This window comes from Grus americana, chromosome 12 (assembly GCF_028858705.1).
Source record: "Grus americana isolate bGruAme1 chromosome 12, bGruAme1.mat, whole genome shotgun sequence".
Lineage (NCBI taxonomy): Eukaryota > Metazoa > Chordata > Aves > Gruiformes > Gruidae > Grus > Grus americana.
The window spans coordinates 2,968,345-2,994,285 of NC_072863.1; the positions used below are offsets into that span (position 1 = coordinate 2,968,345).

At 34.3% G+C, this 25,941-nt stretch overlaps 1 protein-coding gene across 1 annotated transcript in view; it reads left to right on the forward strand.

The window, feature by feature from the left end:
* Nucleotides 1-25,941, forward strand: part of LOC129211951 (connector enhancer of kinase suppressor of ras 2-like) — a 209,535-nt gene that overhangs the window by 130,025 nt on the left and 53,569 nt on the right. The window contains exons 9-14 of the mRNA XM_054839775.1: nt 6,561-6,707; nt 14,722-14,855; nt 15,395-15,600; nt 16,686-16,742; nt 20,409-20,494; nt 21,954-22,208. Of these exons, the coding sequence (XP_054695750.1) occupies nt 6,561-6,707; nt 14,722-14,855; nt 15,395-15,600; nt 16,686-16,742; nt 20,409-20,494; nt 21,954-22,208 (885 nt within the window). The remainder of the gene's footprint in view (nt 1-6,560; nt 6,708-14,721; nt 14,856-15,394; nt 15,601-16,685; nt 16,743-20,408; nt 20,495-21,953; nt 22,209-25,941) is intronic.

Sequence of the window (25,941 nt, forward strand, 5' to 3'; positions counted from 1 at the left end):
AGTGTTTGATAAACTAGGGAAAACTGACTTTTCGGGAAAACTGACTTTTCGGAAAACTGAAAACTTTTTTAAGGTCATTTAATAGGACAGAGAGCAATAATAATGCTGTTAGTAATTCATGTTGAAAGCTATATGTTACTCAGGAGCAGCTGGCAAGACTCCAGAAGTCAGACTGTAGTAATTAATCCCAAATTAACTGAGCGCCATAGAGGTGATGTGACTGAAAATGGCAAAGATGAACTTGGAATTAATTGGGAACATGTTTCCAGAAGAAATAGAGTTTTAATGCCATTGTCTTGACATTGGTAATATCTTCTCTGAAATACTGTGATGTTCAGGTCATTTACAGTCATCAAAGGTGTGAGGTTGCATATGAACATTAAAAAAATATAATGAGGGGAAAAAATGTATCATCCATCTCATATGAGGAGAATTGTTTTAAGGATTTCAATTTTGTTAACCCAGCCAGCTAGGTCTAAGACAGAATTCCTCTTTCATAAGAGACAGAGGCTATAAAGACCAGAAAGAGAAATAATTCTTTAAGGTAAAAATTCTTTAAGGTAAAAAACAATGTTGTGCAAGAGCAAGCATCTATACAAACATCTGTAAGTAAATCTGTGGTAGAATTTAAGAGGTCTACCTAGGATGGTGATTAAAGAACTGATGCAAATGATTGTGTTATAATTGCCTGCAGCTATGTAGAAGAGCAAACAAGTGGATGTAGTTGCCTAGAAGGGCTTTTGCGGCTCTGACACCTTTGCTTTGTTGTGTAAGGTGTTTGTTATGTTATCTCTAAATAGCTGTGGTTTTTAACTAATGTAGTTGCATTTTCATACTTGATAAGGCCATTCTTTGAAATGATGGATGCTACATAAATATGTGATCAGCAGCTTAATACCTTTTCATTCTGTTCATTGTCAAATTACACACTTAATTTGTGTCAAGGGCCCTGGAACGATGAAATAATTTCAGCACTAATTTATTGGTGTTAAGATATTTATTGAATTAATATCCTAGATGTATGTTTGTTGAATTGTAAATCTGAATCTCAATGAGAGCTCAGTTTAGATGGAGGTAAATCTGTAAATGTAGTGCCAAGTCACACCATCTGTGTTTCAGCACAGTGTGTGTTGTGAAATACAAGTAGGAAAAGGAAAGAGAAAAACTGAAGGGGAGATGTCATGAGAATTACAACTTCTTCCCTCCCCCAAGATGTTGTTCTGTTTCCAAACAAATTGCCACATGTTACTTATTCTCAGGATTCTGCCTTTTCTGAAAGGCTTAGTGATGCATATCTTCCAGTAGCAGATCTTGCATCTTCTTGGAATCTTGCTGTCTCTGCTAGTTAATGAATATAACTATGTAAGATAATGGGAGAACGTTTGTTTTTGTCATCTGTTATTGTTAGTAACAGTTAGGATATTAATAAGAAGAGTGAATCAGCTACAGGTGTTAATGACGACCTTCCCATTCAGTGACAGAAAGTAGTCTTCCAGCACATTTTTGTCTAATAATAATTTCCGATTTCCATGTTAATCAAACAAATTCCCTTGATTAATTCCCTAATGAGGCAAAGTGAATTATAGACTTAAAATACGAAATGATGATAGTCTGTTTCCTTAACAAAAAGCTGAGTTTACACAAGCCTTTTTTTTTTGATGCAAATATGAAGAGAGGTCATACTCCTGAGGTTCAAGTAAGTATCCAGATGGCTTTGCTTATGTATTTGAAGAGTCTTGAGGGGAAACATCTGTCCTGGTTCATGTAAGGGTTACTGCAGTCAAAGCAGGATTACTTGTTTTCAGGTAGTGTGCAATATATCACGTTCTAAATATTTAGAAAATATTATTCTGTACAATTGATTTCCAGATCAACTGCCCAACAAGGTAGTTCTTAAATTCCTGTTTAGTTAATGCTGTCTCTTTCCATCCTAGGTAAGATTAAAGCTGGCATATGATACAGTGAGTAGAATATGCACCAGTCTCACAAGCAAATTAAGGTGTAACGAACCTTCCTTCTGTAAGGTGCATTCTGTATTTTGTATTTTTTAAAACTTTTTCATTCTTCAGAGCTGTGATAGATATTTAGGGTTTGATAAGGCAGTGAAGGAACTGAGGAACCACACTTCTGCTTTATCCCCAGAAATGTCAGGAAAAGCAGAGAAAAGAATATAGGTATTCTATGCACTATGCACTCCTAGTTCCACTGTCTGAGCTGTCTCTTCTGTATAATGTTTGAAGAAATTGGCATGGAGGTGAGTAACTGTTGTGGTGGTTTTGAGTATTGGAATCCTTTGATAAGCACCATCATGTTCAGCAGTCTGGGTATTTTTTCAGTTCCTTTTAACAGATGAATATATCATGCCCTTAATGCCTGTGCAGTCATCCACAAATGCACCAGTTTGTGTTTTCTTCAGTCTTTTCTTTTTGTGTCTGCTACATTAAGAATTTTTTGTACTAGTTTGTTTTTCATACAGATCATCGGTGAGTCATCATTGGCCAGGTAGTCTTTATTTTAAAAAAAGGAGAAAAGGAGCTTGTCCAGCATGAACAGAGCTTGGATTTATAAAAATGCCAAAATCACTGTTGCTGGTAGTATGCATTCTGAATCCCATTCTACAAATCTAGATCTTCTAAATGAGAAGGAACAAAGCCAATATAGGGAGAATCTAAAGAAGATATTGGAGAACTAGAAAACAAACTCATTTACCCTAAGTTAATGAAAGTGAGTTATGTTTTTCTGACCATATTAGTCATGCAGTCCCAGTTCCAAAATTATCAGATTTAGGTATACAAAATTACTACAGCACTGTGGATAATTAAATCATTATACTTTTAATTTATATTAAATATAACTTATATTTAAATCATTATACTATTTAAACTTAGACTGTATTTTTCCTTTGAGTTATGAAGTTAGACAACAGCAGGCATGTGGCTTCCAACATTCTAGGTTTTGTAGGCCCAGCTTATAAAGAGGTAAAAAAATAGTGCACTTATTTCAATATGCAAATATGTTTAGCAGAGAACAGCACACCATGACTAGAGCTTTACTATGCTGTGCAAAGATGACATAATAACGTCCTTCTGAATTTGTTGATTTGAATGTAATGAGTATCCTAATTGCTCTAATTTCATTTATTCAGGAAAACAGAAAAAAGTATCACATTAGTATTTTTTCCTTCATTAGTCTAATTTTAATGTTAACTTTCATTACTGAGTGAAATATCTTAACCCATATTGTAGAATCTGATTAGCTGAATGTATATACTACAATCTTAACGGACCAAAATACCCTTTTGCTGACTACATCTTACCATAGCTAGAAGCTAGCGCTTGCTATTAAAGACTGAATCTTTAAGAATAAATGTCAAAATCTGTCTCAAGGACTGGTTTTCAACTAAGATTTTTAATCCACTGTAATGACTTCTATTTTTTTCAAAGATATTTTTAGTAATACAATTTATAATAACATGTCCAAATTCCCAAGAGCATTTTATCATAGCCTAGTAGTAATGACTGCAGACTGTTCTCTAATAGATCTTGGTATTTAATGGTTTTGTCATTAATGTTCTCATTGGAATAATTTATTGTTAACTTAATTATTTATCATTCTTTTCTAAAAGGAGCTTGTGGAGCTCTAAAGATTTCAGCATTCTGAAAATTATATCAATATATAAAAATCAAAAATAGTTCATTTGTAATTCTATAGTAAAAAAAGATATAGCCTCTGTCATTTTATAAACAAAGCACAAACTAGAAGAGGTCATTTGGAATGCAATTTGACATATTTGCATTTGTTTGGCTGTGGCCTGTTTATAATTACTACCATTTTCTAGTTTCCTGTGGCCAGTGCATTTTTAGAAAGTTTTCTAATAGAACAGCAACATTAAAAATAGAATAGAACTTCAAAAAGCTATTAAAATCCTTTTTAGAATTACGACACGTATTGCAGTTCTTTCTGAGCTGAATGTTCACACTTGAGATCCTGGCTTCGGACCACTGTGGAGACAGGCTAAAACCTTACAGTGTATGTCTTAACTTCTCTTCAGCCCTTAGAAGAGGATTTTAATTGAAATCTCTTCAAGGTTGCCTTTATTATTTTCCCCTCTACCTTCATGTGTAATCAGATATTATCTTCCCCTAAGAGGAAGTAATTGTAAACTATTCCTGATATAATATGGTGATATATGTAGACTGCTCTGCTCTGATTCTGAAGACCTACATCTTTTTCTTTTTTTTTCTTGTTTTTCAATAGCAGTGGGAATACACTCTTTTGTCAGAAGAGCAACGATGATTAAAGTGTTACAATGAACTGACATGTCAAATGTAGTCAAAAATCATAGCAAATATAACGGTGCTTAATGCTTGTATGTACTTGTTCAGTTACTGCTCTTGTATTCCTAAAGCTTTTTGTTCTTAAATGTTCACTTTAAGGCTGCTGCAATTTGGCCTCAGTCAGGTTGTGTCTGGAGAACTGCTGTATGAACCCAGCATTCTAATTCCTGTTCAGTACAGATCAACTTGACACTAGGGCTTAAGACTTGTGGTAGTTATAACACTTATGACAGGTCTTCATTATGGTCATTTATTGCTACTGTAAAAATCTGCCATATTTGGAACAGAAAATAGAAGGAAGAGTTTAATACAGGCACTTCTAGAGGTGCTGGGGGCTCAGCTTTTCTCTGAAAAAAATTGACTTTTGAAAAAAAAACTATTCAGTGCAGGATTGGATCCGTATTGCTTTGTTTAGCAGAACTGTGGGTAGAAAGTAATCACCAGTGTTCAAATTAAAACCTGACTCATATAAGTGATGTTTTTAAAAGGACACAATACTTAAAAGGGTAAGTGGAGAGCCTATCCTGCACCTATTCACTTTCCTGGAGTGACAAATCTAGAAATCATGTGTAAAGAGAAGATGCAAATAAGTCAGGCTAGGAAAATCCTCCAAAGTCCTCCCTGTAAATACTTCTGCATACCTTGCTGTTTCCCAGAGCTGTATGTGAACCAATAACCTAGTTGTCACTTGGAAGTGGTTATTCTCTCCAGTAATTCCTTTCTAGGTAGGCTCGTTCTTGTAATTTGAGTTACTTCAGCAATATCCTTGGTATGCTTCCTGAAAATAACAAGATGAGACTAAATGGAAGCAATAGTTGAGCCCTTGGGACCCAGGGCTAAGGTTAGGTGTGACTAACTCAGTCTGCTTTAGTTGTACCGTTTTTCTGATGCCAGTGGAAGAGACAAATTTCAAAATTTGTGGTGTTAAGTCTAGTTATCTAGATCAGGTCAGAAGTATATTGACAATACAATCTCTAGAAGTGAGTGGTAGCAAATTCTGTAAGCATTGCAATATATTTCTGTCTGTCGGTAGTAATTTGGGTATTGCATAGGATACATTTTTTGAGACTGTAATATTAAAGAAACTTCTCCAATAATAGTGTTACTCAGGAAACAGGGCAAACCAACTTTAGCGATCATTCGCTGTGAAGTGCTAAGTGATAGGACTTTCTTAGTTTATTCATCATGAACAAGCTGATACATCAGTTGTATGTAGGAAGGGCAAAAGGACTGCTGAATTGAGCCGAATTTATTCTCATATTGAAACCAGTGCAAGTCTGCTGATTTCAATGGTGTAACTTGGAAGAAACATTCATTTAGATTTAGGAAAATGTAAATTTTTATGACTTTAATTTTCAGTTCTGAATTTACATATCTGACTGTTTTGATAGCCTTTTTTTGGTTGTTTTTTTCTTGTGTGCCTGTAGAAATCTGGATAGAAATTCAGCAGCAATTAAATGTGTAAGAAACTACTTTTATCATAAACATCTTTATATACTATCATTTGTATTATTATTCAGTTTTAAAACCTCTTCAACCATTCAGGATATTAGGATAATGTAAACATTCATTTTTAAAAAAATCCCATAAAAATACATTTTCTGTTTTCATGTATAAACAGTTCATGGTAAATTCATATTTAAATAATCAAGAAGATTAAGAAATGTCTAAGTAGCTTTTTGTGAGCAGCACATATAAAATCCTTTCAGTACTAGTGATATTCTTTTTTTATGACTATGTTTACAATGTATAGTAACTTGAATTACTCAGCTTTATCCAGGGGTTGTATAGATAAATCAAGTAAATGATCATTTATCTTCAGTTAGGATCTTAAAGCTGTTACATATATGTTTCATATGTTGCTATAGCATAGTCTATCTTCTTCCTCAGTAGTGAATGTTTCAACTAAGGATACAGATTAAAGTTATTTCATGACCGCTAGTCCTTATCATTTGATTTAAAATGTACAGTTATCTCACAAATTATAAAAAGGGAGACAGTGTTCACTTAGGCCTTATTTTGTCGAGAAACATAGATTAAAAAAAAATCCAGCTTCGGTAGCATCATTTCAGTCCAACAGAAGTAATCAGACACAGTTTATAAAAACTGCTTATGTTTGCAAAGAGCAGACTGTAATAGACCTTTCCAGTTAATAGAAGACTTCCTTCACATTTGAAGTTAAACGGAAAGCTTTCAAAATTCAATTATGGAATTTTTCCTTAGGTTGGCTGGCAGTTAAAGAACCTAGTAAATGCATTGCGGGAAGACCCAAATGGAGTGATTTTAACCTTGAAAAAACGTCCTCAGAATACCCTGGTTTCTGCTCCTGCCCTTCTGAAGAATGTGAGGTGGAAGCCTCTTGCACTTCAGGTAAGAAGGCTGTTGCAATGCTTCTGCCATGGTAAAGCCTTTATTCAAGAGAAAACACTAGAATTTTTCCTTCCAGTGAAAGGAACAGGAGCCTCTAAAAAGTCCCAAATTCCTTTGAAATCGGGTGCTGAGATAAGTTTGTGTGGCGATAAGTTTGTTTTCCTCCATTTTTTTGTGAAGTTGGGAGCCACAGGAATTCATAGGAGGAAAGAACATTTACAGATAGTGTTACTGAAGAACAAGGCAGCCTAAGGTTCAGTAGCTTGCTTGGGCAGAGGCAACATTGCCTCCCTGTTTCCATTATTTCATAGTCTGTCAAAACTACTTGTTTGAAATCAAGCATATCGGACCTTTAAATTTTAGGAAAAGTGTGCTTCTGTTCCACATGTCTCATCAAGTCTGAGTTTTTGGTAGCAATGCTAATAGAAACTCTGATATTTTCTGCATACTTATTCTTTGAAAACCTGTTGAGTTAGATACATAAAAAAATCAATTGTGAACATCACAGCTGGTTCTTCCTACAACATCAACGTATGTAGTAGAAATTGACTCACCATAAAAAGACTGAACTCTAAATGTCATTATTAAAGGAAAGTTTTTTGAGTAAGTTACTGACTATGCATGTTTATCTTTTATTGTAGGATGTTATATAGAATTAGTTTATGCACTTTCATAATGTGGAAGCTTCACAGAGTTCTTTTGTTTGGATCACATGATACATGAATGTGTTTCTGAATCATTTTTAAATTAACAAAACAGAGCAAACCTTCAAGCCTACTGAGGCAAATTTCCTTCCTTCCTGGCACTTCTGCATCTTTCATTCCTTCAAGTACCTAAATCCTACACAGCTGCTTCACTTAAGGAGTGTGTGTCATCTGTGCAGCTCAGGAGTGCTGACACTTGGGTTTAGTGCCATCTTGCCTTCCCCTGTGACTACCTCTGGTGGGGAGGAAAGGGGCATTCTGACACCCAGAGGATTCAGAACTCTCCAGGTTTGTCTGTCGTAAGGGTGCAGGAATAACATTCTTTGCTCTAGCAAGATGATTGTGTATCTATTTGTGAACTTCATCTGAAGCGTTCAGGGGCAGCAAAATGGAAATTGCATTTGTAACAGGGCTTCCACAGAGATCCTCTCTTTATATTAGTACATTAAGGAATCATAACTCACAGGCAGCACTAGTTCTGGAAGTTTTGTCAGTGTGAAAACAATATGTGCTGTATACATGGCATGGTATTTTCTACACAATATGCCAGCTATTGTCATGGTAGCTACGTAAATGAAGTGCACCAAGCTGCTTTGTGGAATTATCAACCATTTCTATTTTTGTGACATGTCCTTGCCTGATGACCCAGAACACAACATCCCCTGAGGATCAAAGGGTACTTTAAGTGTTATTCTCTCGAGGATGTGTTTCTTCTATATTGGAGAATCGTGCAGTGAGGGATTTAAATAAAAATATAAATCCCTTTGAAAAATAGAAAAAAGTGTTGCTTCTTAACAGTAGATTTTGTAATAAGATGTTGAATACCAACTTTAGATCTTCTATAGCATCTTTAGGTCTTCTGTAGTCTTCATGCCACAGAGGCAAGCTCAAATATTAGGACCTGGATACATTTCAGGATGCAGTTTTTTGTTTTGCCTGTTTCCTACAGTTCTCACCTGGATCTAGTATTATTTATTGTTGTCATTAATGACTTGGAACTAGCATGATTAAATTTCAAGATGATACTAAAGCTTGTGTTTCCTGGACAGCTGACATAACAGCTTGATGCTGCTGGAAAACAGTGATCTCACTTCCCTCTCCCTGTTCTTGGCTGCAGAATGTCCTCCCCTTTGTTTGACTTTGGCATTTTTTACAGTCTCTAGATCAGTTTAATTTCTGGAATTGGTCAGAAGGCTTCTGGTTTTGTTTATTTGTTTTTCTGGAGTTTTCTACCACTAATGGATTAAATTGGCTCTCACAGAACAGAGGCTATTGACAGACTTTCAGAAATAAGCAGAATACATTCAGCATAGACCGAAGGTTTTATGCTTAGACAGCAGTAACCAGCTGCATGAATGTAGGATATGGAATGGCCAGTTAAGCAACAATCTTAGAAAAAGATCTCGGTTAAAGTAGATCAAAACTGAAAACAATTCCACAAATGTCAGGCTGTCACAAAAAAAGGATAACGTTTATGGATGTGTTGTATTTCATGGTGTGTTACATGTATGGATCCATATATATTGCTCTGCGTGTGTTATTTGCCATGGTGCGTTACATATACCCATATGTAACACATATCCATATATGTAATGAACCACGACAAATAACACATGCAGAGCAATTCTTCATTCTGATTCAGCATTGGTAAAAAACAAAACAAAAGCAGTACAAAATTAGGGAAGGAGCAAAGGAAGTAGGATTTAAGAACTTGAAGTTCAGAGGCCAGAAATAATATTTGTTAACTCAGGTTGGTGCACAGCAGGAAGCTTTTAAATAAAAGTTGTCATGTTTTCTATTACTTCTTAAGGCACTTGTAAGTGTTATTAATACTTTTTTCCATTATAATTATGTTTAAAATTATACTACATAGCTAATTTATGAAATATTAATGATACAGAATCTGTGAATCCTTATAAAATGTATTTCTTGGTCTCATCGTGGTATTCCTTTACTGTATATAGTTTCCCTTGATGCGTAATTAACCACAGCAGAATGTTAACATATGCTGAAGTTCTATGCTACAATTATCTTTCAGTGAGACAACATGTCAGTCATACTGTTTTCTCATTTTGTCTCTAGTTGGCATTATGTGATGTTAGAAGACTATTTTCATTTTTAAACTCTGTGATTATCTTCCCACTCAATATAAAATGGTTCTTTCATCTGCAATGGCAGAGTGCTCTGCTTTTTATAAAAAGTGAGCACACCGGCAAGTTCATTCAAATAAAATACAACATTTATTTTATTTTTTTCCTTTTATTTGCAGAAATTTTTTAATTGGAATAATCCTTCCTTGGTACAACTACTTGATCCAGAAGAATTTTTTATTATTTAGCTTGAGATATAGAATCTGTCATGCGATATGAGTATTAAAGCCTACATCAACAGTAACAGTGTTACAATAATTCTTAGGCATTAGAAAATACGTTATGCTCTGCAACTTTATACGTATCTTCAGAATAATTCTAGCTGAGTAGCCCATTTCAGATTTTGAAAGCCATGTGAATTTGGAGAGATGTTGCTTTGTACAAAAGAGAAATTCTATAGCATTATGAGAACAGAGGCTTGTAGAGTGAAAAAAAGGAAAATAACAAGTTGGGGTATACCACTTCTTGTGTACCACTCATTTAGTTTGCAGTTGTACCCCGATAGAATTGCTCAGATGAACTCTGCAATTATTGCTGCCCATTTACTTTACTATCTAAGTGAGAAATATCTTGGGCAAGGAGAGACTTGTAACACCTCAGACGAAGAAAATGCAGCAAGAAAGTTGTGTTCTGTTCTCTTAAATGTCTTGTATCTGAGGAGATGGTGAACAGTCATTTCCTTTTCATCTTAATGCCACTCATGCTTTTATAGACTTCTGTCCTGTTCATGTGTATTTCATTGTATTCTCTTGCTCTGAGGACAAAAATTATTATTTACGCATCAGAAAAAGGTAGATATTTCAAGTTTCAAAAAAGTAAAAATCCACAAGACTTGAAAACACTGTGAGTGTACCTGCTGTTTTACAGCACAGCCATACCAATTTACCAGTACGTGAGACAGGCTCAGCAATAATGAGACTTCTATTGTGAGTAGTATTTGTGTTGTTGAACATTTAATTTTTCTGAATAGCAGCTTATCCAAGAAGCAATTAGTCATCTATATCAGTGGCATGAATGAATCTATTCTGACAAAAATTACACACTGTAGGAATTTATAGGGTCATGCAGTTACAAAGCCCCATTTTCCCTTACCGCAGGCAATCCATGTAGAAGACTGACGCCTGTGTGTTTTCTGTGAATTCACCCATCAGGGGAATTCCGGGGATTGAGTTTATTCCTTCAAGGGAGAAAGCAGAGACTCAGTACCCCATCCTTAATCTTCATACCCCCTCAAAAGGTAAGGGATGTCCATGTTCAAGCCCCTCATGGCTGTACCAGCATCCTGCATCTTGTCCTGCTGATTTTTGCAGGATGCACTGGGGTCATATGTTTGTTTATTTTGAACAGCACTTTTTACATAGGTACTATAATTATCCCCAATATTTGTAAAACACACTCAGAATCACAGCAATGTTTTTGTTTCTGAAACAGTTTGATTTTTTTCTGTTTGGCAAACAATTGTTTATTTCTGATGAGTGTTGAATTTACCATTTGTCTTTTGGTTTTAGTCTGGTATTTCAGCATTACTTAATCATTTTACTGATAATTAGCTATTCTCATTAAAAACTTTGAATAACATACAGCAGATACCTAAAGAGTCACTTTTCAGAAGTCCTCTATAAACAAATGTGTTTTCCTTGGAATTTTTTTCACCTGTGCCTGTATTTGCACACGCCTCATCAAACATTTATTTGTACACGCACACAGTCAGCATAATCACTTTAATTTTATTGGAATTGAAATCTAAGATTTAAAGAATTGACTATGTTTAATTGATAGTCTTGGCTGGGATGATAGTCACTATTTATTAAAATTATGGCTTTGGATTTGGTATATACTAATATATTTTGTATATTTATATATTGGTATATAAATATTAAATACTGTTATTAAACTAATGTTTTAATAAAAGATCCCTGTGCTATTTTGCCGATACCTAAAACCACTGAAATTTGATGTCTGCTATCACAGGCATTCTGGGGATCAGAGTGAAGGTATAACATCTTTACTACCTTCACTCTGAGCTCCAGATCATAGAAGAATTACATTTGCTGGAATTATCTGAGTGATGATAGAGGAGGAGAAAGCGGGTGCTCTCTTCTCTTCATTAAAGACTCCCAGGAGAGATGAGTGGAAAAGGTTTCTTGTGAGCAACTAGCAGAATCACTCAATATGATTTATTTGGATTGGGTGCATCCTTTGAGAAAGGGATAGAAACAGACGTTGTTCCAAAGACATAATGACTGGCGAAGTCTTGAAAGGACTGAAAACAGGTATTTTTCATAGAGAAGGTAGAGAACATAAGTAAAGCTGAGAGGGAGAAGGCAGGAGAGGGCTTGTCTGAGAGCAATTATGAAACAGCACGTTTTCTTGAAAACTTAAACCCCTTCCTTATGCTTCAAGAGCACACGTTTCTGTAGACTCAGTGGATGAGCTCTTATGGTATGGCATTTGAAAAGCCAAGAAGATGACCTGCTATTTCCTTGCGGGGGAAGCACTCTTGGACTGTTATTTTTCAAACATGTTTATTGTGAAATTGTGAGATGGGTGAATTACAGTAAGGTTAGAAAAACAAGAAGTTTAATGCTTGTCTTCAGAAAGGGAAAATGCAAGAGCCAGCGAATTAGAAGTCAGTCACTTAATATGCACAAACAGTTTGCGAGCACTCAGAAGATAACAGATGAGTAAAAACAACATGAATTTATTATGAAGAAATCATTAAACAGATGTAATGGTCAACAATAATAATAGCTGTTAATGGCTCACTATCAAACAATGGAGGTTGTATCATTTAGTATTCAACAGATAGGTGACGCATGTGGGTTTGCTCCTTGTTTTCCTGACAACCTGAAGGATCTGCTTACTAAATGTGCATACACTGCTAAACCAAGTGGGCCTGCAAATGCAATGGATTCTTGGCTAGTAATCAAAAATGAGTTTGGAAAACTAGGAAACAGCTCTAAAAATGTAATGAAATGAAGGAGGGGCAAGTTTAAAGTATTCTACTTAGAAATAATCAATGGCAGTTTTAAAGAATGTAGCAATTGAATAATGTGGCAATAATTCCAAATAATGTGGAAATTCCAGTAAACAAAAAGCTGAATGTCATGTTGGAAGGAATTCAAATACCTGTCTGAGAAACATGAATAGGAATATAAAACATAAGTGAAATAATTGTTGTGCTTTATTCAGTATTAGTGCAATCTCAGCTGGGTACTGAGCACACCTGGTATACATTGGGTGCACCTAGTCAGTTCATTAGTGTTTTAGAAAACAAGCCCTATAAGGGAAGAATTAGGGGTTTTTCTTGTGTTCTTGCCAAAATAAGGGGAAACAGAGTATTCAGAATGTAAAAATAAATAAAAGGTTAAAGAAGAGTGAAAAGGAAAGTTCTCACTTTCTGGAATAGGTCGGACAAGAATTTAATTAAATGGAAGCAAAAAAGATTACATTGCTATAAGGTTAGATTTTTTTTTTTTAAATCTATCAGGAATAACATGGCTATTGCCCTCTTTGGGGGCAAATTGAACAGTGATATTATTATGTCTCCCAGCTTCACTAACTTGTAACCTTGACGACTGCTGAATATATAACCATTGAAAAGAAATTGTTCACAAGAGACTTGGTATAGGTAATCTCTTTTCTAATTCTGAAATGGAGCTTCTGCTTGTCTTTCTGTGATGATGATGATTTATGTTTTGACTCATGTGAAACTGTATCCAGCTTGCAGGTAAGTGGGGGATTAATAGAATATCTTATATTTAGTCTCTTTATTAATACTGCCACACCAAAACTGCAGAAATAATGGTAGCATTGCAAATGTAGTGGTTGATACTGTGTATGAGGTGGTAGGCACTAATTTGCAAAGATGTGAGAAAGTAAGTAGTGAATGATTCTTGTCTTTGGCAGTTGCTTCTTATCTCTTTGTATTGATAATACAAAAAAAAAAAAAACCAACCGAAACCTAAAACATTTGATCAGAGTATAAGAGGCTTAACAGTAAGCATAGAAGAGTAGCATAATTTGGACCCCTATGCAGACTGATATTGTCATGAAAAAACATCCTTTTTTGGTATTTAGGATTGCTCGTACTTGTTGAATCACATAAAAATAATTTCAGTGTTTATCTCTAGAAGACAGAAAGCCTTGTATTTAGGAAAAGATTATAACTGGTCTTCCTAGCTTTCGTCCAATTTCTAGGTCACTGTGTTTTCCTTCCACCTGTAGAAAACTAATTGTATCTATTTAAGCACTCTTCTGTATTTTTCATACAAATAATTTAAACAATAATACTAAATAAAATTATTTTCTATTCCTTGAATATAAACACAGACTGTACCTTCGCTGAAAAATATTCTTTGTGTATATCTTTGTATCCTGCACGGCATATTTGGTTGTAATCCCTATAGCCATTGTCTTGCTTCCCTATGGTATTTGAATAAAAAAAAGTTGTGTTTAACTTAATTTAAAAATATAAAAAAAAAAAAAATCCAAAAAGACCCCCATACTTTATTAATACTTTTCATATTTATGATGCTCACATTTATTGATTTGGTTAACTTATATTTCATTGCTAGTCACCATAGAACCTATATTTGTATGACCGTGATACAAGCATCATGGCTATGGTTTCAATAAAAAATGAGAAATAATAGATGACTATGAATTCTGTTTTCTTAAAAGAATCTAGGTATTCTGTCATTGTTAACAATAAATCTTGTACTGAGACCAACGTTATGGTTATAAAAACTTTCATTCAGTGCAAGTATTCCAGAGTTCTGTAATTAATTTCTGTATTAATGGCATTTAATATTATATGTCCTTCCTCCCCATATAATTGATTTTCTGCATTGGCTAAAAATCATATTTTGATTCTGAGTCTCAGATTTTTCCATGAGATTGCTTTTAAATTTATTTCACTACTGGTCTTTTATCATTTTCTTTCATAACTTTCTTTCATAACAAAGAGTCTTGAACTCTTTGGTAAACAGTGTTTCAGTAGGCATCTCTTTGGAAGAAACTTCAGTAATTTGAAAAAATGGCTAATCCAAAAAAAAGGTCAAGATTCTTAACATTATGCACATTGACTTTGTTGTTACTTGTAGCACAGAAAACATTAATTTATTCTTCATGTGTTTGTTTCTTTGTTTTTTTTTATAGCCTGTAATTCCAACCAGTCCAACAAGCAGTTCTACAACACCAACAAGTACAATGGGCATATCCTCAAAAATGGAGAACTCTGCGCTCCAGGATGTTTTCATTCTGTCTCCTATGTCAGGACTTTATGGCCCCAGGTATTTAGGTCCTAATGAATTTGAGGTTTTGAAAAATAAAATTTTACACTTTAATTTCACTAGATTAATAAAAACAAGCAAACAAAAAAAACCCCACAGTCAAACTAAATATTTAGTATAATTAAGAGTTGGACATACAGTAAGCAGCATATCATTATTTTAAGAGACTTCACTTAGCTAGATACAAGTTGAGCAAAACCTGATTTTAGTCCTAAAGCAAGAAAGCATTTAGGAAGTCTTTAATCGTTTAGTTCTGTTTACTTTTATGTGACCACTTGTATCTTATTCTAAAGCATGCATTTCTGCAAGGGAAACCCTTGCCTTCTCATGTTCCACCAATTCCTTGTGCTCCCTTTCAAATGCTAAACAACTCCTGAATAACTATGTCTATATTGTAGTTAAAATAGAACCTAATTATCACTTCATTAATTTACATTTGTTGAATCACTTTTATTAAAGTTTGAGAGAGCGAGTTGTATGCTTTAGCTTTATCATAAGACGGTTAATTTCTCCATAATCTTCTGGTTTGCTGGTTTTAGGGATGAAATTGGAATAATGTCTTGTGATGACATCAGCAAATTTGGAAAGTCTGGAATGAAAGGCTCTGAGTCTCCAAGCTATTTTCTGGAGCATGAAAGTGGGAAATACTACACCTTAATTGAAGGTGAAGGCCACCCTGTGGGCTCTGAGTATGAGAGAAGCAGAGCTACAGGAGTGCGGAGAAGAGAAAAAACCCCCACTCATGGTAGGTGTGATTTCTTTAACATTTTTCAGTTGATCGGATTTACAAATTGTGCTATTAACACTGCAACACCCCCAAATATCTGTCATTCTTTGTTAGACCATGACCTGTTGACTCTGAACACTAGACAAAAGTTTATATGAAGGAATAATTAGTATAATTACAAGCTAATATTCAGGATCAGGAATGTGTAAGTTATTTACAGATTTGTTCTGCAGTGTATACTTAAAATTTGGAAAGATACTTAAGTTCATATTCTTTGGATAGCTAGCATCTTGATTTACTCAATTTCATGCACAAGCGCTTGGAGATTATTCTAGTTGCAATGTTCTGGACTGTTAAACTTCAATGGAGGGCCTGAAAAGACTTACTTGTGGTATGAAAGTATCCATAAGATGTAGGGCCCTCCAAAATTCAGTGCTGTATTAAATGGATACTATTACACGAGTAGTATCCTACAATGCAGTTGTTAATACTAGAAATATATTTCAAAGTCTTAGAACAGTGACTTCTTAAATATTTTAGACGTTGTTAAAGCAATAATAAACTCTGATTTTACATAGAAATTTCATGGGTACGTAAATCTGTATGGGCGTACAGGTATACAAACATGTATGTGAGTATAAGTGTATAAAACGCATTGCTGAAAATGGATTGTCGGGGGTTTTTTTGTTTATCTGTTAAAACTGATTGGCTTGGTGTTTGGTGAATTTTAGAATAATACTACTGAAATATAGCAGTGTGTTCTCCATATATTTGCAGTGGTTTTATTTTCAAGGCAGTAAAGTTTGCAAAGTTTACAGGCTTAAGATTAAAGATTTATTTTGAAAACTGCGAATATATCTAATTTTGAAAATGGCATTATTTCTGAGCCTGAGAAAGCAATGACTCACCCTTCTGATCATAGCATTCTGTGCAGGTAGGTTCTATCTTTTGAGAGAGAGAGATATATTTATATGTGTGCATATATATATATTTCATGCCATCAATAAGTCCTTCATTCACCCACTCTGAGACCAAGGTTTTTGTCCTTTCTTTCATTTTGTTAAAATAGTTCTTAAATATTTTGTCTTTGACATCTAGGAAAGGGAAAACCTCTCACAAGCTCAGAGTAGTAAAGAAAAATGTGTCTGTGAAGAACACAGGTAATAAAAACATGCTGCAGTTCAATGGAGATGATACCAAAGGCACTTACAGTGGAAGATCCAATAACAGCTGAAATAGAACGCAGCTGGGGAAAAAAAAGAAAAATCTTTAGCACTCCAGGCACTGATGCTGTTGCTCTGTCATAGAACTGGTTACTCTGGTGCAGGATGTGATACTGTGGATGATATTAAATATAGTTTCCCACGCTGCTTTGAGTTGTTAGTACTTAGATGACGCAGCTTTCTCTTCCCTGTTCTCACACTGATGTGTTCTTACCACCATAAATGTTAGAAGAGCGGGCAACTGATGGCCTCAGATGCCAAAACAGATTTTGATGGTTAAGATATACAAGTATTTTCCTTTGTCAATAAATGTTTGCTGAGGTTTTCTTATTGTATGTGAGATATCTATAGTGTAGTTTACATGACTTACCTGGGTTAAGGTTTCAACTGCATTACCTTTTGGCTAAGATCAGCTAATGAGTGACAGTTAAGTAACTTCACCTACTGTTTTGAGAGCTGAGAGGGTAGAATTCAAGTCTGAAAATATGACAACTGCAAGGATATTTCAAATTATGTCAAGCTGCAGTGATGGCTCACTGCAGCTAGAGTGATAATTCATCATAGCTAGACTGTCCCAAGGACATCACACTTTCCAAGCGTGGTTCTGTTTTTGTCATTCTAATAGTTTGAAAGCAATCTTAGCTTATGTTTATCAAGTAAACAGAACTTTTGTCCTGTTTTTGTATTTTGAAAATTACAGCTGGATTTATAGTAGAAAATGGCAAAATATCCATTGTAAAATGGACAGGATCGTGTATATACACACACTACCTTTTCAGCATAAGGAAATTTTCATAAATCTTTGTTATATGTACGATATTTTAGTAACTTGTACAGCCGTACATTTAATGCTTGAAAGAGCTGTAACACTGAAGAATAGGATTCCATCTTAAGTCTAGTAATATTCAGTCTTGATCTCCCTGATAAGTGACATCTTTTTAAAATAAAATTACAATGAAAGATAAATCTTAACTGTGATTAAAATTGGAGCCAGATGGATGTATTTGGCTTGCTTTCATAAATTCATGCTGCATGATGACTTAAAATGTTGGGCTCTGTGCCTGATCGCAGTAATATGCAAGATTTTTCTTGTGTTCATGGTGGATAGGTCTGATTTTCTGTAACTTTGAAAATCAAGAAGGAATTTGATTTTAAAGTCTGAGGAATATGCCTTTGTTTTAAAAACAATTGTTAAACCAGAATTCTTTTAAACTACAGTTTAAATTAATCTGTCAATTAACAGACTTTGAAATCCAAATTTTGTTCTAGTGTAGTAGAATGTTTTGTGCTTCTGGGCTTAAAGATGTATATTTGAACCATCAAAGTGACAATAATGTCTTTTGGTGGAAAGATGGGATTTATGGCAGATCCAGTAAATATGTAGCTGATGCTGGAACCAGATAGCAAAGGGCAAAGTAAGAAAAACAAAACTTCTGAAGTCTTTCGTGGTTGAGCAGATGCTTTCATTATTGCTAGGACTCATACAAACCACAGTTCAGGAATTCCTGCCGTGGACTTTCCAGTATTAAAGTGATTATTAGAAACTAGTATTTCTTGTAGCTGGTAGGTGGAAGGATGAGGCAGATGAGATCCTCGGTATTGATAATATATGCAAAATCCAAGGAGGCAAATACAAAGAAGTCCATTTTCTCAAACCACTTGTAAAAATTAAGCTTGTATTTATCATTGCTGCAGTGCATTTTTTTTTTTTAACCAAGCATTATACTCTAATATTAGTATGACTCTGACATGCTATGGTATTTAGCGTTCTTGCGGCAATGCATATCAAATCTCTTCTGTTTGTGTTAGAGGCAAAAACATCATAAATAAGTTGTTGGGTTTTTTCTTTCAATTTATACTGGTATACTTGTACATAATCACTTTCTACTCCCCAGAAAAATATCCAAGTTGTAATGTTAAAACAGTTTATAGGTTGCATTTGTTTGGGAAAGAACTTAGAAGTAAAATAAGCAATATGCAAAATCACTAGTTTTTTGTTTGGTTTGTGTGTTTGCTGTCCTAAATTTCTATTTTTGGTGTCAGTCATGCTGTGGCATCTGGCATTTGCCTTACAAATCTCTTCAGAGCTTCAGACCTTTCTTCTCTTTACAGAAATACTGCTAAGTTTTATTATGTTTTAATTTATTATGATTTAATTTATTATTTTATTATGTATTAATTTATGTGCATTCTTATTTTCAAGTTTTTGTTCTTAATTTATAAACTTTACTTGTTTTTCATTCTTTTGCATTTTACTGATTCTTCCTTTTGGTGGATTTGCTGGTTTTGGTTTTTTTTCTTAATATTGTTCTTCTAAGACCAAATTTGAGATTAGGAGTTCAATAATACCTTTGTAGTTAAAAGTAGGTTCAACTGTTAGGCAGACAGGGAAACTACATGTATTTTCCATACAATTAGTTATATGCTAACTTTTATGGTATGAGCAAAAGTATAATATGGGAAAATCTCAGTACTCCAGGTATATGTTACCCCTTCAATTTTCAGAAAATCATGTTATCCTGAAGCATACTTGTTATGTATGTTTGTTCTTAAATCCTCCTAACATTTTAGTAGGTAATAAGTTGTATTTTGGAAAAATGGTGAATAAAAAAAAAATTAGCATACAGTTAATCCACAGAAAATACCTTGTCACTCCATTCAACCTGGGGAAACTGATAATGAAAAAGAAACTCTTGTTCACATTTAAATGCTATAATTATCCTAGAAACAGAACAGTAGCAAACTACTTTAAAAAAATTTACTCGAGCGCTAAAGCAGCACACTAAATTTAATCAGCTGGCATACAGAAAAAGGAATCTTTGGCTTTATGGGTCAGACAGAACTTAACCCATAATCTAGAGGGCGTGTTTCTGTGGTTTGTGATAGTAATGCACGCTGACAAGGCCAAAGTGCTAATGCTTTATAGTCAGTTTTGTAGTATTCCTTGTTTAATGGCCTGCTATCAACGTTCTACTGATACCATAGTAAGGAATGAATAACACACATTAATATCTTACAGCCATAATGCCATGAAATCATATTAATTAAAATCCTAATGTCTGAATCTTCTTTTTTTGTTGTTACCAAACTGCACTCCATGTTTTCATTTTAAGGCATTTGAAATTAATGTTCCTTGAAACTATGAGATCCCCTCATTACTCACCATGTGATTTTCCAGGTCAGATAGGTTTTACTGTTTAACTGATAAACATGTATTGTTGTAACTGTATTAATAATCTGTCTACTTTTACTAAAGCATACGAGTCCATTTAAAAACTGCTTCTTTCTTTATTCCAAAACTTTTATTTAATGAGTGAGCAAGTTTTCACAGAACAGAGTTTAAAAATAAATTTATTATCTGCTGTACAAGTAATTTCACCAAAGTCAGTGGTACTTTCCTTCAGAGCAGTATAATGAAGAGGAGAATCTGGCATATGTAATGTTTAATTGATTGCAAATGCTGCAATTTAATAATGTATAGGTGCGGGATAAAAAAGATTGCTCTGAAGGGTCATGTCATGCCTCTGATAAGCATTACTTACTCTACAGCCTTCTATTTTTAATCTTCAAAAATTATATGGGGTTATCTTGAATCGTTTCCAGGAGACTTAAGGCCTGTTTCTATGCCTACTGAGTACAGCTGGATAGGGGAGTCAAAAGAACAAAACATGTACAAGAGGGGAAGCAGAGGTGAGTATTTTATTTTTTTCTCTGCTGTTCTCCAAGATTTTTTTCCTTTATTACTTAAGAAGCATGAAGATATCATCACAGGAACAAAATCTCTTTTTCTTGAGTGCCACAGAGAATATAAAAGAGCCTGTTTAGTATCTGGGGTTTTGTGTTTCTATTTCTGAAAATTAAAATTTTGTATTAGTAGGAGGGATTTACTCTAATTCTAGTATGAAGAAAGATAAACATCAAGGAAAAAAGACTTATAAGATTCAGATATATGTTAATAGCAATGAATTCTTAATCTTTACAGTTCTAGAAAACAATAACTGATGTTATAGATGTAAGGTAATGTCCTTTGAGACACATTTTCATTAGTATGAATGAATATTTGAAACCAGAATCAGCAATTGTACTGTCACTGTTCAGAGCAGCAGTCCTAATCATATAAATTTCCATTGATTCCAGTGGAAATTATGAACTTTGGAAGAAGCGTGGTGATAGCAAAGTTCCTTTTTTCCTTTTTTTCTCTGCTAAAAAGCAATTATATCATTCAAAAGAAGAGTCTTCAATATGCAAATATGTTTCTTATTCTGTCAATTATTAAAGATTCTTAAATAAATACTATTTATTCAGAATATTTTAGGCACAGTGTGGGTAGCTGAGAGGAGTTCACCTTGACTACTTATAATACGACAAAATTGAATTATACTCTTGAAAATTGATACAGGATTTTAAACTACTTTTTTCAATAATCTTCCATTCCAGGAGAAAGTCCATTTCATTTAAGGCACAAGTCTTTTTCTGATTTATTCCAAATCTGATTTATGTTTAGTTTGTATTTCACTGTTACAGCCGGATTCCTTTGCTCAGACTTGTTGCCTGGCCAGTTCCCATTTTGAAATGGTGCCCAAGTATACTGCACATTGCTTTAAGACCATTATTCCAGTTTGTCGGGTTCCTTGAAATTACAATCCTTGTCTCTGGAATGGCCCCAGAGATCCTCCCTACTTGATACAATTTACAAATATTTTACGTGTGCTCACTTTCACTTCAAATGGCAGGGGGTGTCAGTAAATGTGGTACTGAGTCCACTGCAAGCCTCACAATTCACTTGGCATTCACGTAACTCTTTCCAGTTTAATAGTACCAAGCGATGATCTTTGACACTTCACTGAAACCTTTTGGCTGTATTTATACTTTTTGTTACACATGCCATATGACGTGGACTAGCTTCATACTATCTGTCACGCAAGTACCTGGCTATGCACCACCACCTTTTCTGTGCCTGGATTTTGTGCTAACTACTTAGTTTGCTCTTGATTGGAACCTTGGTACAAATAAGTTTGTTTGCAGGGGAAAGAGCCTCAATGAAGTGGGGAATTAACCAAGCTGACAGTACAGATGCAGTCAAAATGGTTCTCTGTTTGTTTCTTCTTACTAATGTTTCTTTTTTCTTTTTTTCGCCCTCCAACAACTGACTCTGAGAATTCACTCCTGCGGTATCTGAGTGATGACAAGATACTGGTTATCCAAGAAGAGCCTTTGACACAAAAAGATAATAAAAGGGACACAGGTCGTAGGTCAAGGAAAAAGGGCAAAACCACAAGTAGTCCAAACTACCCTATTAGTCCATCTGTGTTGACATCTACTATTAACGTTAGGCTTGAACCTGGACAGCAAGATGTTTTGAATTTCTCACTAGCAGAAAACAATACAGTTCCACTTTATCATGTAAGTACAGAACAAAAAACTTTTTTACATAAAGTACTTGGTAAAACAGTAAAATGTTTTCCTTTTTAGGACTGATACAGGTATAAAGGCATATTCTACTTTATGTTTTAATGTTGTATTTTATAGTCCAAGAAATTTTCTTAATGTCAGTATCGTGATAGCTTTCACATAAGAACAGTCTAGACAGAATGGAAAAATGCAAGGCAAGAACCATTTAATATCAGATGCTTTAAGTAAAATAGTACTCTTAATTACTTAATCTCACTGAGTTTAGTTTAATTTGACCTTTTTTCAAAGGTTCATAAGAATCCCATACTCAGCCTCTGATAATTAATTATAGATTAGTTTATATCCTTTTATACTTCCACTTCAATCACTATGTCTTGTGACAAGCTTAATGGAGTTACTGTTTATTTAAATTGGACTACCATGGCCACAGTCTGGTAATGTGAATTTGTTCATACCGATAACAGAGGAAATATTTTGGACTAAAAACTATGGAGATGATATAATTCATTGGACGAATGAACAGCTAGTTCTTGTAGCCACCATGAAAAAGCACTAGGTTCTCCTGACTGTTGGTACTGCTGAATTTCGCTGTACTGATTTGGATGTCCTGAAATAATCAGTAGCCTTTCAGAGATCAGTCCTCACTCTTCATGCTTTGTACGTATATATTGCCTTTATATAGAGGTATTCTTAAATTGTACTCATGGTTCTACTATTTGTGAGTGGATTGCTCCGTTCTCATGACACAGAATAGTAGCTTCAAAGTATTTTGTGCTCAAACCTTAATATCTTTGGGGCAGTTTTTTACTGAAAAAAGCCTATTTCCTCCCCACATTTGGTATGGAAGGTTTTAAGGTGTATTTATTTTCTAATGATGGGGAATTTCCTCCTTGAAAAACATAAGTGAAAAAGCAGGACTTGTAGCAAATTTCTTTGGACTTTTTTGCATTTGGGGCTTCTACTTGGTGTTTCTCTGAGCAAAATCTTGGGACATGACTGTATTTGCATCGAGTCTGAGAGCTGAGTAAGGTTCACCTAAGGGGATACACTTGAAATATAGCCAGCAATTCATCTCTTGCTGCAAGCTGTCAGTGTTTGATAGTCTGAAGATCAGATACTTTTCTTCTGTCTTCAGGAAATTTACGTTTCCTTTCCTATGCCACTTGAAGTTAGTATTTCTGGAAAAGGTGAAAGGTCTTTTTCCCCAACCTCAGAGAAAGTCAAATAGTTTATGAATTGAGTCATGTGATTGTTTAGTGGGAGATGTTTATTCTGTCCATAAATTCTTACAGAGTTTATCAGGATCACAAAGTCAAAGAAAAGGATTTCAAATTCAGAGAGAAAAGTAGTAGCTATTTTACTAGGATGAATAAGAAAATTATTATGCAATTCTGAAAAAAACCCCCAAACAATATTTCGTAACTTGGTAGATGAATCAACTCGTTTTAGCTAATTTTTGGAAGAGTGATGACTGGCTGTTGACTCACCTGACTTCTGAAGAAAGGGAAATGGGTCATATGGGGTAAAGATGCTAATTGTACTCTTTAAATAATGGTAGTTGCTGGTTAAGTTCTCAGTCAGGCCTGTTGTCACATGATTTATTTTTCATCAACACAACCTCTGATTAAAGTTCCAAGGCAAAATAAATTTCCTGGCAAAGTCACAGTAAAAGTTGTTGTTTAATTCTGTTAAACCAGAATGTAATGCTTAGTTTGTTAAGAAATCACCAAATTGAATCATATCTATTACCCTTCTAGCCTAGCAGTGACAAAAGCCATACCTTCAGGGGAAAGTATAAGGAGGGAGACGTTGGGCAGCAGATGAATCTCACCAAAGTAGTCAGAAGTTGGTAGTCCTGAAATGGATACACTTTCAAAAATACAAATGGTGTTTCTCTTGAAGAAGAATGCACCACACATTCACTACGATTTCAGAACTGAAGATATATTATCTTGCACAATTTCTGTACCATCATATGAGCTTTGTGATCTGTATAGCAGTTTGCAAATCACTCTCTACAGAAAAGCAACCAGTTGTGCATTATAGAAATATTATTTTGTCTTAAAGGTCTGCAATATTATAATACACAGTTTTAAATTATTTTTATCAACTTTTCTGTTTGTAGGTCATAGTAACTAGGAGCAATTCTTCATTCTGTGGCTTTCATTATGTATTAAAAGAAATGCAACTATTTGAAACAGACATCATAAATTAATAGTATGATATTGTATGATAACATAATAAATAAGAAAAAACCTGATGACATAATATATCAACTGTAAAGGGTCTGAAGGCAATGCAGGAAACTGGAAGAAAGGCAGTATCATGGGAGGAGGTAACATTACATGGAGTGGTCTACCCAAAAAGTGAGTGCAGTACGTGTTTTATAAACTGTATTGTAATGTGCAGTAATTATAGAGGAGGACACATGTAAAATGATTATTCATGGGCTGACAGAGTGGTAAAACTTCTCTTATCACCATAAATTTTCTGAATAACATTAGAGACAGACCTTTGCTGTCCTTCAGGAGATAGTGATAGGAATTGGAGTATCTCAGGCACTTAGTCAACTGCCTTATAAATATACAAGAGGAACTGAGTCGACATATATACAAGAGTTGCTGACACAGGTTTTGTGGGTTCTTGCCAGTACAGAATCATTCATATTCTTTCCACTTTGAATACTGAAAGAATTATGAAAAGCGAAGCAAAAAATTGTTTGACATATCTATCCTGAAAGATAGCTACCCAGAATGAAAATTTTAAATATCAAAGAACATTTAATGGCATTTTGATATCAAAAAAGGAAGAAAAAAATAAGTTGTGTTTCTAAATAGAAATTGAAGTTTTAAGTAGATCGTCTCATTTCCTTAATATCTAAAGGTGTTATCAGGATTTTCATAAGCATTTCAATATATTTACTTATTTAGATAATGAGATTTTATTCTATCAAAAATTCATTCTACAACAAGACTAAGGTTAATCAAAAGAACACACTTCAAAACTTTACCTAACGAAATTACCATTAAACAGCTTTTGCTACTTTTGTATTAAAAAAAAAAATTGTCTGAGGTCAGCTTACCTTTTCCTTGCTCTTCTAGTCTGTGTTTTGTTTTTTCTCAGCTGTCTGGAGGCCATACTATCAGATGACAAAACTGGTTTGGCTTCTTGGGGTTTTTTTTAATTTTTTCATGGAAGTCATAACTGCATAACTGTTATAATCAAATTTCCATGAATTCCTCTACACTTAACACACACTCAGAACAGCTTTTGGATATAGATCAAAATTTCAACTTAGATAAATGCTTTGGAAAATGGAGATGATAACGTTAAATAAGATGTTAATCATCTTTAGTAAAGGGAAGGTGATAATGTCTTGTAAGCAAACAAGTATGGCATGGTGGAAGGAGAAATTGATATACACAGTGTGACTTAGCCATTGCTTTATTTTCTAAGCATACTTACATAAATATGTACCAAAAAAAAACAAAAAAAAAAAAAGGCACTTAACAGTAGTTTAAATTACCAGACACAGACGTTAGAAGTTTTACAAAATTGGTAATTGCATAGATTCACCACTAGATTAATGCTTTGGAAAGAATGTTGATTTGGAACCTAAAATTAAACAATTAGACTGATTTCATAAGTTGCTGTGAGGATGCAGAGTTACTATATAAAATGGATATTTAGGTAATGCAATATTGGCAGTATGCCCAGGATATAA